We start from the raw sequence: 19,008 nt of genomic DNA, 5'->3' as shown, positions 1-19,008 counted from the left end.
CTACAAATAAAAATAAAAAAACAAACAAATAGTGATTCTTAGGCCTAAATGCAATAGAGGTTATGCGTTTTAAACTTTTTTTATTTTAATAAAAAAAGTCAGTAATTGTAGATCGTCTTTTTTGAATATAAGCTCATTTGTTTGAAACATTTAAGTACAGCTTTGTTGACATGATAATACATATCAACCTTCACCCATTTAGCCAAATTTCCTTGACAAAAAGCGCCAAAGATTTTATCTTTGTTCTTTTTCCAGGTTAAAAGAATGTTTGGTGGAATATCAAAGATTTTCGAACTCTATTTGTTTTTCCTTTCTCCAATTCCAGTAGAACATCGTGTTTCCGCCATAAATTGGTTTCTTTAAGTGGTCTCTTTGATGCCATGATGTTTTTTAAACAAAAGATAATAAATTCATGTTAATAGTTTTTCAAAAACTCAAAACATTCGAAATTTGAAAAAAGAACTCAATGGTTAACGAGCTTTTTACACGTCAGAAAATTTAAAAAATTGATTTACAGAGAGATTCTCACTAAAGGGTCCGAAAAATTCAAGGGAATTATGGAGGTTTTCAAATTATAGAGATTCCAATTATAGAAAGTTAAACAAAAGAGTTTCTTAAGCGCATTTCACGGTGACTTTACATTTAGTCGAATTACGGAGGTTTTTGAATTAAGGAGATTCGAATTATAGAGATTGTACTGTATTTCAAAACTAAAATAAAATTTACCATTAATAGATTGATAATAAAAGAATAAAAGTTTTTTATTGTTAGAATGATAATTTTTAAGTATTCGAATTATTTTCAAGTATTAAAATTTTCTTATTTTAATGCACTTAAAGTGTAAACTTTAAAATAATTTGAAAAAAATTCATTCAAGTAATTATAAAATTCAGTTACCAAAGTTCTCTTAATTTTCATTTTTTAAGTTATTTCTCATAAATGAAAATGGTCACAGTACATTTTTGCATAGCATAGATAAAATTAAATGAAATAAAACTATTTAGTTAGAGTAAATATTCAGCCCACTGATTGTTTTAAAGTAACATCATGGATTGTGTTCGCATAACTTTTATGCAATATCCTCTTATATTTTATAAAATTTAATGGAACTTTAATACAGAGTTCTCTATAAATTTAGCAGATAAAAATGATATACAGTGGTGGCCAAAAGTCTTGGAACAAAACATTTAACGACCAAAAAAATTTATTTTTGATCTAAAGTATAAATTTTGAAGGTTTGAGGTATATTTTTAAAGAGAATGTTGTTTAAAAAAATACTTAGAACTTATTTATTTTTTTATTTATTTTACTTAAAATATTTACTGTAACATAAAATATGTTAATCCAAGACTATGCATATTGTTAAAGTTTTGTATTTCTTGAATTTGAGTTTTTAACTAGAATTACTTGTTTTAGTATATTAAATATAGTTTCAAGAAACATAGTTTTGTCATAATATGTTAACACAATTGTTTAGTGCTTAACACCAAATTTATTGTGCATTTTGAATAGCAAAAAACATTATCTTTCACCATCTTTCTTGAAACTATATTTAATATACTAAAACAAGTAATTCTAGTTAAAAACTAGAATTACTTGTTTTTCAAATAAATGATGAAAATGAAAATGCCAAGATTCCATAGATAGAGAGCAGATTTTTAAGGCTAATCTTCAATTTATCTTATTATAATGATAAAATTTGTACAATTAGAAATGAAATCGAATAGGTACAATTAGAAATGAACTCATTGTACCTAAGGTTACCGATTTTAAAACCTTTTTACTTGGCGGAGTTTTATATTTTAAGTAATTATGTCGATATCAATAGGAAGTAATTTGTATGATATGATCATACAAAAAATCTGGCCCTAAGTAGATTAATATCCCCTAAATATTTTAAGTAAAATAAATAAAAAAATAAATAAGTTCTAAGTATTTTTTTAAACAACATTCTCTTTAAAAATATACCTCAAACCTTCAAAATTTATACTTTAGATCAAAAATAAATTTTAATAACATTATGCAATTTTTTTATTGATTTTATTTTGATAAATTGATAAAAAAAATTCATTACAAAAAATAATTAAACAAGCAAATAAAAAAAAAAATATATTTATCCGATAATATTATAACTAGGGATCGCCAGTATACGGTATACTAAAGATTTAGTGTACAGTCTACCGTAAAGTATACCGTACAGTATACCGTAAAGTATACTGTAAAGTTTAACGTAAACAAAACTTTTTACTTTTTTTTTTTCGATTACTATTATTACTATTTATTTCAGATTAGAGAAATCTGTAGAATAAACAATCTTAAATCTTAAAAGGGTGAAGAGCAGCACAAACAGCCTGGTATAAAAATATAACAACTAAACAAATTAAAGTTTTTATTAAATAAATCTAAGAAACAAAAATTGAATAAAAAAAAACACTTTAATCATGTTTAGTCAAATAATAGACATGATGCAGTAATTTAATTCATTAAGAAAATATAATTTTAAAGCCAGTCCAAAAATATTTCACAAATAAAAGTAAACAGGTATACTAATCTGTATACTAAATTTTAGTATACCAAGTATACCGTAAAGTATACCGTAAAGTTACTATACCGTATACTGTAACCGGCGATCCCTAATTATAACGAAATGTAACAAGTAGCAAGCAGTTTATTATTCGATGCAATGTTTTGTTGGTGAAAGCGTTGTTTGCTGAATTTTAAATTTTTAACAAAAAATAAATTTTTTTGGTCGTTAAATGTTTTGTTCCAAGACTTTTGGCCACCACTGTATATCATTTTTATCTGCTAAATTTATAGAGAACTCTGTATTAAAGTTCCATTAAATTTTATAAAATATAAGAGGATATTGCATAAAAGTTATGCCAACATTTTTTTAATTGAAAATTATGAAAAATTTTTTTTCAAAAATGAAGAAATATTTTAATCATATTTAATGTTGATCAATGGAAATTACTTGAGTATATATTTTAATTCAACATTCTTTTATAAAATGTAACAAATCATAAATATTTATGTTTGAACATAAGGTACCACTTTTTAACAAATTTTCTTTCCTTCTCTGTCATCAAGGCATGTTTTTTGTTGGTATGTAAAAGCATCAATAAATATACTCCATTTACTGTTATAACGTTTTCACCAACGTTAATAATAACATTATGCAATTTTTTTATTGATTTTATTTTGATAAATTGATAAAAAAAATTCATTACAAAAAATAATTAAACAAGCAAATAAAAAAAAAAAAATATTTATCCGATAATATTATAACGAAATGTAACAAGTAGCAAGCAGTTACCAGTTTTAAATTTAAACGAAGTTGTTGTTGATCTAAAAATTTTTTTTTTTTAATATTTTTTTTTTATCATTGTATGTTTAGGCCACCAACTATAGCAAGTTATAGAAATTTATTTTTGCTCTTAAATTAAAAGATAGTAACAACTTAATTAAAAGTATTTTGTACAATTCAATCACATTTGAAGTTTCCAATCTTTATCAAAAATATATTTTTGTTGAAAAGGAAATGCTACTAAATCAACAACAAATTTAGCGGACAATTTTTGGAAATTTGATATTATTATGTTTTTAACCCCGTATTGTAAAAAACTTATCAAATCGTATTGTAAATTTTTTATAAAGTTTTGTATTTCTTGAATTTGAGTTTTTAACTAGAATTACTTGTTTTAGTATATTAAATATAGTTTCAAGAAACATAGACTATGATTATAGTCAGAATTTTATTATTCAAATCAGGTATTAAGAGTAATGTTTCAAGTTTTGCTTTAGTGTTTTAGTTTTAGTCAAAATCAATAAAAAAAATCCAAAACCAAACTTTATTTAGCATAATAAATTGCATAATGTTAATAATAACATTATGCAATTTTTTTATTGATTTTATTTTGATATAAGTTTACATAATTTAAATACTCATTTAAATACTCAATTTGAATACTCATCAAAATTAAGTTCAATAAAATCATTAATAAATTCCACTTGATTCAATTTTGATATAATTATGTAATACTCATCAAAATTAAGTTCAATAAAATCATTAATAAATTCCATTTCTACTTCAACAGTCGGATAATTATCGCTTTGAGAAACTAAAAAATTTTGATGATTATTTCTAAACTTTTCTAGAACTGCATTTCTATTTTTTCTCCATATACTAAAATAGTAATTTTTATCTCATTTACATTTCATCTATATATAGTTTAAAAACTTAATTCATTTAAAAAAAATAATTTTATTATAAAATATGCTTGGGGTTTAATATTCATACATACACTTTTTTCGAATTTCACTTTTTTGAGCCATTTTATTTATTTTTTTATTTTTTTTAATAAGTAAAGTTCACAAAAACTCTCTATGTTTTTTATTTATCTACTCCTATATTTAGTTTTATAAGCACCGTAATTTATATTTCCGTAAATTATATTATATATATAAGACTATGCATATAAGTATAGCTTAAACTAATTTAAACTATTAATTTAAATGGATTATGAAAATGCTAAAAATAAATTTCGTTAAATGCTATAAATTACAATAAATTATAATAAATCAACAATAAATTTGATATTTAAGTTTTAGAACTTATTTATTAAAAAATAAATAAGTTCTAAGTATTTTTTTAAACAACATTCTCTTTAAAAATATACCTCAAACCTTCAAAATTTATACTTTAGATCAAAAATAAATTTTTTTGGTCGTTAAATGTTTTGTTCCAAGACTTTTGGCCACTGTAAATGATATCTGGTTCAGTAAAAATACACAAAAAGCGGTTGCACAACATGATGAAAAAAGGACAAAAACAACAAAAAACAAGAAGAAAAGAGCTGAGAGGAATTAGGATACAATGTTATTATGTTAATATAAAAATTAGGATACAATGTTATTATGTTAATATAAAAAATCCTTTTTTTTTTTGTTACTCTTGTATACAATAGCTATATGTTAAATACTACTAGAATTTTTCAGATTCATATTCCTAATGCATGAGAAGAACAATCAACTCAAAGAAATTTGACTTCAATAATTTAAAAAAATACTTAGAACTTATTTATTTTTTTATTTATTTTACTGTTATCGTTTATTATTTTTAGTATAAAAATTTATCAGCTATATTATGCCAGAACTTTCACCTAAAAAAAGAGGAATTATTGCTGCATTATATGAACAAGGTTTAGTTCAAAGAGAAATATCTCAAAAGCTTGGTTGTTCATTATCAACTGTAAGTAGAACTTTAAAAAGGCATAAAGAAGAGCCCCAATTAAATTTTACTTCAAAAATGAGATCAGGCAGGCCCAGAGCAACCACCTCAAGAACTGACAAACTTATTGGCCGGATCAGCCATGCAAATCCACGGCTATCTGCACATGAGATTTCAAAAGAAATTTTTATTGAGAAAAAAGTAAGTGACCGAACAGTTAGAAGAAGGCTTTTGGTTGATTTCAAAATGAAGGCATGCAAGCCAGCAAAAAAACCTTTTTTATCATTAAAAAACCTAAAAGATCGAAAAACATTTTGTCAGCCCTACAACAATTGGACTGGAGAAAATTGGTCTAAAGTTCTTTTTTCTGATGAAACATGTATTAAACAATTTAATGTTACAAACAACTTTGTAAGAAGACCAAAAAACTGTAGATATATGCCAAAATATACAGTTAGCAGTGTCAAGGCTCCTGTGTATTGTATGGTTTGGGGTGCTATTTCTGCCAAAGGACGTGGGCCATTATGGGTAATGCCCAAGAATACCACAATAAACAGCAAAGTCTATTTGGATGTTATGAAGGAGAAGTTGCCACCTTTCATACAGATCTTGAACTGCACTTATTTCCAACAGGATGGTGCACCATGCCACACAGCCAAAATTGTAAAGAAGTGGTTTGCTGATGAAGGAATTCAAACCCTTGGAAATTGGCCTAGGTCATCACCAGATCTTAATGTTATTGAAAATTGTTGGCATATTATGAAAGTAAAAGTTGCTGCCAAAAAGCCTAGATCCTATAATGATTTAGTTGAAGCAATCAAATCAGTGTGGAGCCATGAAATTACACCAGATTATTGTACAAAACTTGTTAACAGCATGCCAAAACGTATCCAAATGGTAATTGACAATAACTATGCTTCCATTAAATATTGAACTTTAATCATGTATGTGCATGTACCTATCATCTTTGAAATTGTTATAAACACTTATTTTATTGAAAAAAAATAAAAAAATGTACTAATAAATTGTTTTTCACACAAATATATTGATTTCAGAACATAAAATATGTTTTTCCAAGACTTTTGGCCACCACTGTACCATTAGAATACTTAACTTCAGTCGCTTATCTGTCCCAATATTAGTAGCATTAAAATTTTGTCAGGAATTTTGTATGGAATTGCTTAATGACATGAAAATTAGGAGATTTCGTTTTAACTTATCTAAAATTTTTTAAAAAGAGCTGTGAAAAAATCCAATAATAGTTTTCATGATCTTTAAGTGATGAACAAATGATGGAGATGAGAGCACGACACAATGAAAAAATTCGACTCTTTAAGATTGAAAAAATGCAAAAGGTGCATTATTAAATAGTAATTATAATATTTCTTCTTTTTCTTTTCTTTCTTTTTTTTTTTTTTTTTTAAGTTTGTTTTTAAAAATTTTATTATGTTTATTAGTGTCTTGAGCAATTTTCTTTGTTATTTTCAGCTATCTTTGATGGTTCAAGAACATAAAAAAGCGATGAAACTAATGAATGAGGAACACATTGAAAAAGAGGCGCGGTTAAAGTTTGCTCATTCCATTCAGCAAATAGATTTGTTAGGAAAACTTTTAAAGACAGCACAAGACAACGACATTAAAAAATTAAATGATGTAAATGAAAAGTAAGATTTTTTAACTTGTTATCTTCTTTAAAATGTTTGAGTTAAGAAAATTAGTGTCCATCCCAAACTCTTTAAAAACAGATTTTAGGTCCGTCCAATACAGACTCCTCTGTGTCAAATAGTGTATAATCTTAATAAAAAGATTTCTGACAGTATTTGGATAAAATTAGATTAATAATGATTACTTCAAATATTGGCTAAAGAAACATTTTTTTCATTACGTCTGGCTGTATATTTGGTTAACCCTTAATTTAAATTTATACCTAATTGACATTTAGACTATTTTAATTATCCTAAACTTGGAATTAAAGTTATTTCTAACATTTATTTTTCACTGTTTGACCTAAGTTAGTCAAACAGTGAAAAATAAGTGTTTACTCAAGAAAACCACTTATTAGGGTTAGATTACATACATTCCAGTTTCCAAAAATGATAAAACTTAATTCTAACTATTATGTTAGAGAAAAAAATTGCATTAAAAAATTCTACATTTTTACAGTATTGTAAAAATTCTAATATTTATTATGGATGCTAGGGTTGAGCTTTTACCGAGAATTTATCGGTAAATCGGTAAAATTATTTTACCGATTTACCGGTAAAATGACTTTAAACATTTTACCGAAAAATGCTACTGTCATTACTTCTAATGATAAACATTTTAGAAAAGATGTCCTTACTGCCTTTTGATGTTTCTATTGTGGTCTTTATCAATCAATTTGATTTGCCTTCAGGCAAAATGTCGCTTGGAAGCATGACACTTTGAACAAAGAAAAAACAGCTATTTGCATTTTATGTGGAAAAACAATTCGATATTTAAGTTCCACAACTGGAATGTAGTATCACCAGAATTATATGGAATCAAAAAGGAAAAAAAAGGGAAAGTTAACAACAAAAGTTGCAACAAAATCAAAAAAGTTTAAAGTTATTTTTTAAAAATATTAAAGATATCTTCTTTTTAAATACTTACAGTATTTAGGTTCAATGCCATTATTAACAACTCTTTCATTTGATGTCTAAAAAAATTTATGATTTTTCAAAAATTTGCAAACAAGCAATCCAGTCAGTTAAAATGCTTGCAGCAGGCCTAAGAATCTTAAAAACTTTTTTAGTTCTTTAGAGACAATCGGGAAGCTTTTCAATTAGATGGATATATATTTTTTTGTAAAATCGATTGTACATGAATATTGATATAAAAAAAAACAGAGTGGAATCTGGGCTTTTCCTTTCAATTCTGGCACTGAAAAAGTTTAAAAGAAAAAGAACTATAAAGCAACTAGCAAGAGAACTAGAAATCTTGAACTTTTATTAAATGAACCATTCCTACTACAATTGTCGAATCAGGGCTTTTTCTGCTGCTGGATTGTGATAAAAGTTCGATCCAGATCCATACTTGATACACTTTGTTTCCTCTAAAGCTAATTTTTTATTAAAAAATAAATTCCAAAACTAAACTTTTTTATTTGTTGCTGTATTTTATGGGCTTTTGTTCATGAACTTTTTTACCAGTTTATCAATAAATTTAAAAGACGGTAAAAGCTCAACCCTAATAGACATTAAGTATAAAGTAACATTTTTTCATTATATTGGTAAAAATAAAAAATTCAAAGAGTTCTCAAAAAAAAAAAAAGAATATCTCTACAAATGTTTGCTGTTAAAATCAATAGTGCAGTTTGGAAGCCTTTGGCATACTCTAGGTGACCAATTTCTGTTTTAAATCTTTGTAAGTGCAAATAAAAAAAAAAAAAAAAAAAAAGATGATCGAAAGATTTTTTGGTTTGTTCAACTGTAAAGGCCAATTGCTTTTTTCAGGTCAATTAAATGTTCGATCTGATGAAAAACAACATAGACCTTCGAGGTGATGCTGCAGATTGACAATGTCATGTAGAAGTTTTTGAATTGTAAACTTCTTCTTTCAAAGTCCTTCTCTAGTGTCATTTTTATGCAAATAGTAACAACTGCCTGAAACTTTCTAAAAGTGCAAATGCAATAAAAAAAAAGAGAAGACTGAGTCTTGTTCTGCCATTTGCTGGAGTAGGTCAACATTATTATCAATGTGTGACATTGATTACCAGAAAACTGAGCTCCATACTATGGCTTTTCCTAAACATAGAGTGCTACTAGCGATTGTTGTGCTTTTAGCCAGACATCTTTCATCGCTCTGAACAATTGGTTAACAATACCAAAAAGGAGGTGCAGCTCCATTGGTAAAATAAGTTCTAAAATCAGCAAAGCTTAGCAATCGAAAATTTTTATATCCGATATACAATAGTTTGCGTTCGTATTCTGATAGTCCGATAGTTTTCCTAATTCGCCAGTACAATAATTGATGTTCCAGTAGTCCGACAGCATAAAATTTCATCCAATAATACATAGTCTGATAATCTGATAGTTCACCAAAAAAAATATCAGAAACCTTTTTAAGTTTAACTCATTTTTTTAAAAAAAATCACTTTTGCTAGGTTTCAAAATTGAAAAAATGGCTTTAGATTAACCCCTAATGACCCCAGGTATCAGATCTGATACACAAATTTTAAACCACTGTATTTTTTAAATGGAAGCTTGTTTTTATTTGAAAACACCCATTGTTACAAGTGTGAGAAGTGAATTTTCGATTCTGTACAATTAGTACTTTTCATCCGGGTAGATTTTTCAGTTTATAAACATTTGAAAACGGCATTTGCGAGGAGTGGTTCACATGGTGTTTACCAAGTGTTGTTTTTACTTATATTTCATATTGGTTTTATAAATTTTTGTTTTGTTTTTTACTTTTTTTTTTAGAATCAAGGTGCAGGAATACTTTATAAACTATTTCATGCTTTTTGGTTATCAAATATGCATAACATTTGCTATTTGCATTTGTATGTATCAAATTTGATACAATGGGCGTTTAAGTATGAAAGCTTTTTCAAAAAAGTTCAAACTTTTATTTTTATTCATTTAAACAAATATAGAAAAAAGTTTTATTGTATATTTATTTAGATCAATAAAAATAAAAAGTCAACTGTCTCTGATGTTTTAAACTATGTATTTGATAGAGAAAGTGATTTTGGGGAGAGTGATGAAAGTGACAATGAGTCTGATTTGGGAAATGATGCACCCAATACTAATATTGAAGAAGTAAATGAGAATGAATATGATTCAACAAGTGATGATGAGCCATCAGCATTTAAAGCATCAAGACCAGTTGAGAATGCTAATGAGACAACTATTAACAAAAATAATACCACACCAACTACTTATATATGGAGAAGTAAGAACTTTGAACCCCTAGATGACGTAAACTTCAAGGAGCCTGGAATGACATTAACATCAGATATGGAAAAAACACCCTTTCAATATTTTAAATTGTTTGTTAGTGATGAGATGCTGAAAAACACCACAGAGCAAACAAATATTTATATTTTGCAATCAAAAGGTACAGAAAGAAGCATACTAAGAAAGGATATTGAGAAGTTAATTGGTGTATTTCTCTGGATGGGTTCGGTAGGGCTCCCAAGTCAATGATCATATTGGAAAACATTTATGACGTATGATGGGGTTTCCTCAGTTACAGGAAGGAACAAATTTGAAACTCATCTTCGGAATATTCATTTTGTAAACAATTTAGAAATAGCAGAGGAAAAATAAGCAAATGACCGCATATGGAAGTTACGAACATGGATATCAGAGCTTCGCCAAAACTTTCTGAGAGTTTCACCAGAAGAGTTTCACCAGAAGAGTTTCACACTGTTGATGAGATAATGGTTCCTTTTAAAGGGAAGTCCCTATTGCGTCAGTACTTGCCAAAAAAGTCACATAAATGGGGGTTAAAGTGGCATTTCAGGCTTTGGGGTTGAAGTGGCATTTCAGGCTTTTTGTATGACTTTGATATTAAGGGAAGTTAAAAAGCATTTCTGATACAAGTTTAGGTGTCTGTGAAGATGTAGTACTCAATTTTACTTCTTCACTGCCAGATAAACACAATTTCAATGATGTTTGAATAGTTTGATAGTTGAATTGAGGAAGTGTATCATTTATTTTGTAGGAACAATTAAAGGTTCACGAATGAAGAAGACACTTCTTCATTCGTGAACCTCTAATTGTTGAGTGAAATTGTTTATCTTTTTTCAATAAATTCCCTGGCCCTTTAATTTGAGTATCAATAATCATTTGATATCTACTTCAAATTATGGCGTTAAATAGGCTAGAACACATAAGATAAAGTCAAAAAAATTAAAGTTGTGTAAAGTATTAGTACAATTTTGTCCGTTGTATCAGATTTGATACAACTCAAAAAAGTGCATTGTCATCGTTTTTATGACAAAGAAAATTTTTCCCAATTTTCTAATGCAAGTAGGATTACTTGTACCAAAAATCAGAATTTTTTAAGCATTTTATGCTGCTTTGGGTATTTAAGGGTTAAAACTGAATACTGTACCTTGCATAGCTTGATGTCCAGCTTGGTCTAACACCTCAGGACCATCTCTTTTTTGGTTTGGGTTTTGCAAAACATTTAAATACCAAAGTTTTTCTCTTTAAATAAACAACATAATTGGTACTGTGAGGGTGTCAAGTGAAATGTTTTAAAAATTGAAAGAAAAAAAATGTTACAAAATATATAATTCTTATTTTATAAAAGTATTTTAGATTTTTAACAGAAATCAATTGTGGATTTCAAATGTTGTTTGATGTGCAGTAAGGGAAAAAAAGGAAGTTCAATTTTAACATTTCTAGAAACTGGAATATATGTACTTTCACCCTGTGTAGGTGGTTTCTGGGTGATGACTTAGTTCAAACGGTGAAAAATAAGTAACAATGCTGAGTAAATATGGGACAGTGACAGTCAAAATGAAACAAAATTTGAAACTTTTCAAAGTTTGAAAAATTGTATTAAACTTCATTGAATTTTAATCTGAGTTATTTAGTTAAGATATTTTGGTTTGATTTCTCTGATAATGAATGTTTACAAATAAAGTACACATTTCTAAGTCAGTCATTTGAAAAAAACTTTTAGTTTTTTTCAAATGACTGATTAGAAATCTGTACTCTCTGAACTTTTCATCAAAAAAATACTAAAAAGAATTTTAGTTTTTTTTATGAAAAGTTCAGAGAAAGGGTTACACACAAATGTGGGTAATACATGCTAATTATGGTAGTTCTGTTAAACTTATTTTTCAAAAATAACAAATTTTGTATAAATGTAAACAGATCACACCATGAACTTTTGCTGTTTGAAATGAATAAAGAGTTCTATTTTAATAAACTTCAGGAATTTTGATTTTTTTAAAAGACTGATTTAGAAACTTGTACTTTATTTATTATTATCAGGGATGATTTGAGAATTGGGAGTCAAAATTTAGAGTTGAAAAAAACAATATACTCTTGAGTCTTTTTTTTGTTTAAATTTAAATTTATAAAAAATCAAAGTGCAAATAATTCAAATGTCATGTTACTTGATGTTACTTTTCTTTGTAAAATATTTGTTTATAAAGATGCATAACAATACCTAGTGTGCATGGATTAAAAGGTAGTGGCAATATTTGTTTATTAATGTAACAACCTTATAAAAAATCACAGTTGTCTAATAATTTATATTGTTTTATTTTGTTTATGAAAGTAATTTTTTTTTAATTCACTTATTTGCAAACTGCATAAAATTAAATGGGCTAAGATTTAACTTGAGATTTAAGAAAAAGTAAGGTCATTATCCGTTTATCGGGTAATCTGTCAGTATGGTAACTGTTGACTTATGGCTTTTTACAAATAAAAAGATAATCATGGTAAATACTTTCTCTTTCTTATTCTGATTGAATTTGACAAATTTAAATTTGAGTTTAGAAAAAAGATCTTTATAAAATAAGGTTATTATAATCTTCTTGTAATCTATAATTTTTACATATCACTAAATATTAAAGATGTTGCTGAAATTTTGCTACTGCCTATTTTATTACTTTAATCTTTTTTTACTTTAACCTTTTTTCCTATTGATAGATCAATTAGTGTGTAATCAAAAAGGGAGTTGAATCAATCAGGAGTTGGGGAATCAATTTTATTTCTTCCAACTCCCCACCCTGGTTATTATTTGTTATTAACAGAAAAACTGATCTTCAATTTTTGAATACCAACAATGAAAAAAATACTGAAGCTAAAATGCTCAGAAATTTAATTTAAAAATCTTACACTTTTGTGGCAATTCTTTATAAGGTAGAACTTTACTGATTAATACTGAAATGTAACTTTGTTCTGAGAAAATGTAATTTGATTCTAAAAAAAAAAAGCACTTTTTAACATTTAGTTTTAAGTTTCCAAATGTTTTTGAGACCTAAATGAATTTGAATTTCCATATTCTTTATTAATTTTATACTTTCATTGTTAGCATGGAAAATTCACAATTTTATTTTAGGCTCCCCTTAATATGCACAGTCTAATACTCACATTTTCAGTTCTACTTCTTTCTCTTCCGTCAGTATAGTTGTTCTTCTAGTACATTTTGAATAATGACCATTTAATTAAACTCTAATAATACTTTTGGAAATTTTTAATTTTTCATGAGCTTTTTTTTATAGATAATTTCTTCATTTTTACTGAACTGATGGGTTTTTTCAACACTTTCTGTTGTTTCTTTATATTTTTTCTGAGACATAATTAAACCTAAACAGTTATTATACTTATAAATAAAAATTAGAATAAAATAATGTAATTGAATCAAAAACACACCATCAGCAGTCTAAATGTAAAGTTTACTTAAAATCTAAAGGAAATTTTTCTTTACATTTAAAGCAAATATTAAATAAATTTCATTTTAAATTATATTTAAGTTTTTAAATCCACATTTTACATGGGAAATATGTTTTACCTTAATATGGTTATATCTAAAAATACTGAAGACCTTAAATGGAATGAAATCATTTGCAAAATTAATTTATATTTTATACTCTACTCTGAGTAAATTTAATTATTTTGGTATCCACAAGTGTACTTAAGTTAACAATTTTTTTTGTGCCCATATTTTTTAAGCTAGCCAATTCAACAAATTGACCCAAATTTTCTTATTGAAAAAATATTTTAAAATGCCAAGATGTGCTAGTGTCCTCTGGGATTTTTTGAGGTCATAAAAAGACCAAGTGGTAAATTCTATTTCCTGTATTAACAAAGAAAGGAAATGAAAGTTCCCAAAGCTGAAACTGAAGAAGAGAAAGAATTTAAAGATAATCCCAAGGATTTTGTTCCTTCCAGTGTTAAGAAGATAAAGCCCTAAAGTAAGGATTACAAAAGATGTTCTTAGCAGGACCCCATGCTTGCGTTAAACTATTGTTAACACAAGCATGGAGTTAACTGTAGGCTATACTGATAGAACAATTCTTGTAAAGGATGGACAGCCTTCTCTAAACATACACTCAAGCTTGTTTTTGACCAGCTAAAAGGTGTGCTCAACAATAAGTTATCTAGTGACATTTAAAATTATACTCAAGTGTAATTCACTATATACAATTGGACCATGCCCACTGGAGATCCATAGATCAGCTTAACTTTGCACTACATTAGTACTATTAATTTAAAGAATTGGATTATGCTTTGAAAATTTTCAAGGAAGACATACAGCTGCAATAATAAGCAAAAAGTTTCGGATATGATCAAGACACTAACTAGCCTTGACAAAGTCAGGAAAATGATTACTGATACTGCAGCCAACTTGAAGGCAGGTTTTTCAAAACCTGGACAAGATGGATTCATTTACACATTGTTATCATTTGATAAGCACTATTTTGTCAAGAAAAATTGGGAAAGATTTAAGATATTGATAGACAAAGCAAAGTTACTGTCAAAGAAGAGAAGGCTGAAAGTTTATTAGCAGCTCAAGCCATCAGCCAACAATGAATCAGAGTAGAAAGTAAGATGTTTATAATTAATACATTTATTCTGAGTTATGGTCCTCAGATAAGAAACCAAGGCAAGCAAGGTGCATCTAATGAATACACAAAATGACATACCTATTAAATACATTCTACAAAGATGAACTGTTTAAGAAAATTAAGTTATGTGATGAAACTTAAGATTGATTAGTGAAAAGTGATTCATCCACAGCAGAGGATCCAAAATCGAGAAAAACCGGAGTTGAGAAAAATCAAGAAAAAACTTCGTCGGAGTTGAGAAAAAATCGGAGCTTCGATAAAACTTTGTTATAAATTAAAAAAATAAACTATCTAGTTGATAATTAAACATTGTTCTTATATTTAATTTTTTTATTTTTATATATTTCGATTCATAATTTATAATAAATTTTTAAAAAAATTATATTTTTATATTCCTTAGTACTTAAATATTTTACTTATCGCAATCTTTTAACGAACAAGTTTTATCTAATAAATGGCTTTCTAACCAGCATCGGTTAGGAAGAAGGCCTGAACTTTCAGTTAAATGTCCTTCCGCAGTGCTCTGTAATAAAGACTTCTTGGGGTACCTATAGTAAAAACTAAAAAAAGAATATTAAAAAAGTATTTATTCTGAAGATCTTTAAAAATAATATTTTAAAAAGATGAAAACATTTATCATTTCATCAGAAAGTGAACTATGAAACTTTGTGACAAATCTGGAAGACGAGGAGAAAACTCTTTATGCTTCCGAGGAAGTTGCTTGAATTCTGTGGATGGTTAGTTCAAATTTCAAAACTGCTTCTGATTTCACACCAGTTACTTCGTATTCTTTTAACTGATCGGTGAAGGTCTTGACTTTTTTTTGTAAAGGTAAATTACTAAATAGTTAAAATACATTAACTAATATCACACACGCATCATATTTTAAAAGTTACTGTTTACAATATCTTTGCTTAAAAATTAAAAAATTCTTACTTTTTGACAAAAAAAGATATTTTATTATGCATTACATTTTATTATACCGCAACTGATTTTTGTGGATTTAAAAACTTCTATTATTAAAAAGATACTATTATAATCAAAAGAGTTTCTGAAATAGTACGATGGAAAAGTACGAGTATGTTCTATTATATGGTTTGGAATAGAATAAGTTTTTTTTTTGAGGTTTTTTCCACCACCACCACCTGTCCCACTGTGCATTACTAATTGCTTTGCGATGTAAATTTGTGTTGATATTGAACAAAGAGAACACTTAAATTTTGAAAACAACATGAACTATTGTAAAAGCAGCGTAGAAATAAAATAAGAATTAAATTATTTTACGAGTAAAAATTGATATTTTCTAAAAACCTCGTCGAAGTTCCGTCGAGGTTTCTCGATTTCTCTCGAATTCCGAAACTCCGAAAAACCGAGAAAAATCCGACGAGACGGAGTTCCGAATGGATCCATTGATCCACAGACGAATTCCTAAGATGTCACTAATTGGTCATCAATAGATTATGAATATATATATGTATATATATTGAAAACTCAAACAAGTACTTTTTGTAATTTTAACTTTACTTGGACTCTTTCAAAATGCCCAATAGTGCCAAATCTCATGAAGAGTGTAGAAAGACAGTGTGTGTTGTATGTAAGAAAAAGTGCAATTCACCAATTTCTGGTGTATTGCACTTTTTGGTTGGACTCTAGAGTTCCAACTGGAATGTATGAAACATGTAGAAATCAATTTAGAAGGGTTGAAAGAGGAGTCAAGCTGCCTACTCTTTACAATTTTCAAACTATCAATGTCAAGACTGTGACAAGAGGTTCCAACTGTAACTGCCTGATTTGCCATATTGGTAAGCTGAAGCTGACTGAAAAACATCCTTTGAATAATTCTACAACTTCAAATCCCACAAATCCCCTGAAAAGATGTTCAGATTGTTTGTCATCACTAGGGAAACGCTTACCTCATAAATGCAACTCTACTTCTTTGAATTTAAACCTTAGAGAAATTTCAACAGAAAATAAAAAAGTTTTTGAACAGATAGCCTCTGCAACTATCAAAGGTCAAGAATCATCACCAGGTGGGACAATCAGGCTGTCAGTGACTGAGGGAGGTTGTCCATTACCTGTTACCCTCGGTAACTTAAATTTTGTATCTTTCCTGTTTTTAATGGTCCCATTTTGTCTGTTTTAAGATTACATTTTATAACAAGGGTTTTTAAAAATGTGTCTTTAGGAGCATCATGTTCAAAATCAACAACTGCAGAAAAGTATAAGTTAAGTGCTCAAGACCTGGTGCAAATTCAGCAAGCTACAGGCATGTCTAATATTGGAGTCAAAAAACTTGCAACAACACTAAATTTGGTTTCCAAATCGCCTCTTTTTGAACCAAACTATCAAGCAAATTTTCATGAAGCAGGGTTGCAACTTGCAAATTTTTTTACAAAAACTACAATTGCATCATCAGGCAAAAAAAAATCCCACACAAAGAGTACACAGTTGTTCACTGCAAAAATCTCTCTCATTTTCTAGCAGAAATTTCACTTAAGAAACAACTTCAAGCAGGTCATCTCATAAACGTTAGAATTGATGGAGGTCGAGGCTTCCTAAAGCTTACAGTAAGTCTTCAAAGAATGAATGATGAAGATGATTCAAGCAGTCCACCTTCAAAAAAAATTGTCACCTCTTGAGCTCTAAAAGACAGTGGAGTTAAAAAAACAATTTCTAATTGCAGTTGCAGAGGATCTACATGAGAATTACAGCAACATCAAAAACTTGATTGAGCTTATTCAACCTGGAAATGTAGACTTTGTGGTCTCTTGCGACTTGAAAGTTGCTAACATTTTATGTGGTTTGCAATGTCACTCTAGCTCACATCCATGTCTATACTGTGATAGTGAAGCAAAGAACTTAGCTGAAAAAGGTGCACTCAGGACGCTGTCTGATCTTCAAAATTGTTTCACAGACTTTCTTTCAAAAGGTGGTGACATTAGTAGGGAAAATAATCGCTTCTAAAAACTGATCCAAGCAAATTCATATACAAACTGTATTTTCGGACACTGAAAGTTTTAGCTTTTAAATGGTATCGTAAGGGCTGTCATAAGGATTCTTTTTGACGTGATGAATAACTTTTCTGTGAGTGAAGCGACATGTTTTGCGAGTTTTTACGCTCTTATGTTCCTTTTCTAAAGGACGGCTTTCAATAAACCGTTTAATTATTCAACCTGCAATTAACTTGTTAATAGGATACTTGGTGGCATTTTCCTTTTGTTAGACTCCTTTCTTAAAATCTTTGATAATACGTTCTTAAAAAGCTAAATTATATTTGTTTTCTGCTATTATTAAAGACATGTTCAAAAAAGTCCATCATAAAACAAATCTTTTGTAATACAAAATTTTTCAACCAAAACATCACAACTGTGATCTAAATTCAGTTTCATTCCAAAATAAGCACTTAATTTTTTTTTGGAGGTCTATATTTTTACATAAAAATGCAAATAAATGTAAAACCACACTGTTAATCAACTTTAGGAAGTCGTATTATGCACAAGTCTTTTCCTTAGATGTAATAGTAAAACTTTAATTCCATAAAAGAGTTTTTTTTATAAAACAATTGCTGTATTCAATAGTTAAAGTTGAAAAAGTAGAATTCTTTATTTGTTTGCTTATATATTTGGAGGATATTAAACTTTTCATGAATATACCTGAAGCAGAATTCTTGCTAAAGTTTAAATTAAGCAAGCTAAAAACACGATACCAAAAAAAATTCATCAAAATGAAAACTCACAGTAAAAACCAGAAATTCTACTCTTATTATAAATAAGGGTCTGCGTATCGTTATCGGTATATCGGTATGAACCGATATTTTGAAACGATAACAATATCAAACGATATAAGTTTGTCTATAAAACGATAATTTCGGTTTAGTTATCGTTTGAAACGATAAATGAATGGAAAAGTATCGGTTGAAACGATAATATCGGCTTTTTTATCGGTTTATCGGAATACATAAAAATAACGAGAATACCGATATTTATCGGTATAATAACGATATTTTTTACAATATTCCAATTTATTTTTTTTTTAAATGCTAAATTTTAGTTCAAATATATTTTAAATCTTCAAGTCGAGTAAAGATGTCGTTTTGCCTATCTTTACCGGTTTTAAAAGTTAATCCTTCCCAATTGTATATATTATCTACATGTCTAACTTCACAAAATTCTGTAAAGAAAAAGTGAAGCAACACTGTTCTCCAAATTGACCCCCAGGTTGA

At 27.9% G+C, this 19,008-nt stretch overlaps 1 protein-coding gene and 1 pseudogene across 4 annotated transcripts in view; both read left to right on the top strand.

Annotated features, from left to right (window-relative positions):
- LOC149883972 (uncharacterized) overlaps positions 1-19,008 on the top strand; it is a 312,658-nt pseudogene that overhangs the window by 117,005 nt on the left and 176,645 nt on the right. The window lies entirely within an intron of this gene.
- LOC145185451 (1-phosphatidylinositol 4,5-bisphosphate phosphodiesterase beta-4-like) overlaps positions 1-19,008 on the top strand; it is a 64,897-nt gene that overhangs the window by 40,687 nt on the left and 5,202 nt on the right. For all 3 annotated transcript variants that reach the window (XM_090097243.1, XM_090097244.1, XM_090097245.1), the window contains 2 exons: positions 6,510-6,585; positions 6,719-6,894. In XM_090097243.1, the coding sequence (XP_089953369.1) occupies positions 6,510-6,585; positions 6,719-6,894 (252 nt within the window). The remainder of the gene's footprint in view (positions 1-6,509; positions 6,586-6,718; positions 6,895-19,008) is intronic.

Source organism: Hydra viridissima, unplaced genomic scaffold, assembly GCF_058129835.1.
Source record: "Hydra viridissima isolate aposymbiotic clone 2 unplaced genomic scaffold, HvirCarnegie_v1 scaffold_9, whole genome shotgun sequence".
Taxonomy (NCBI): domain Eukaryota; kingdom Metazoa; phylum Cnidaria; class Hydrozoa; order Anthoathecata; family Hydridae; genus Hydra; species Hydra viridissima.
Note: the sequence above shows the minus strand (reverse complement) of the source record. Positions and strands in the feature narration are given on the sequence as shown.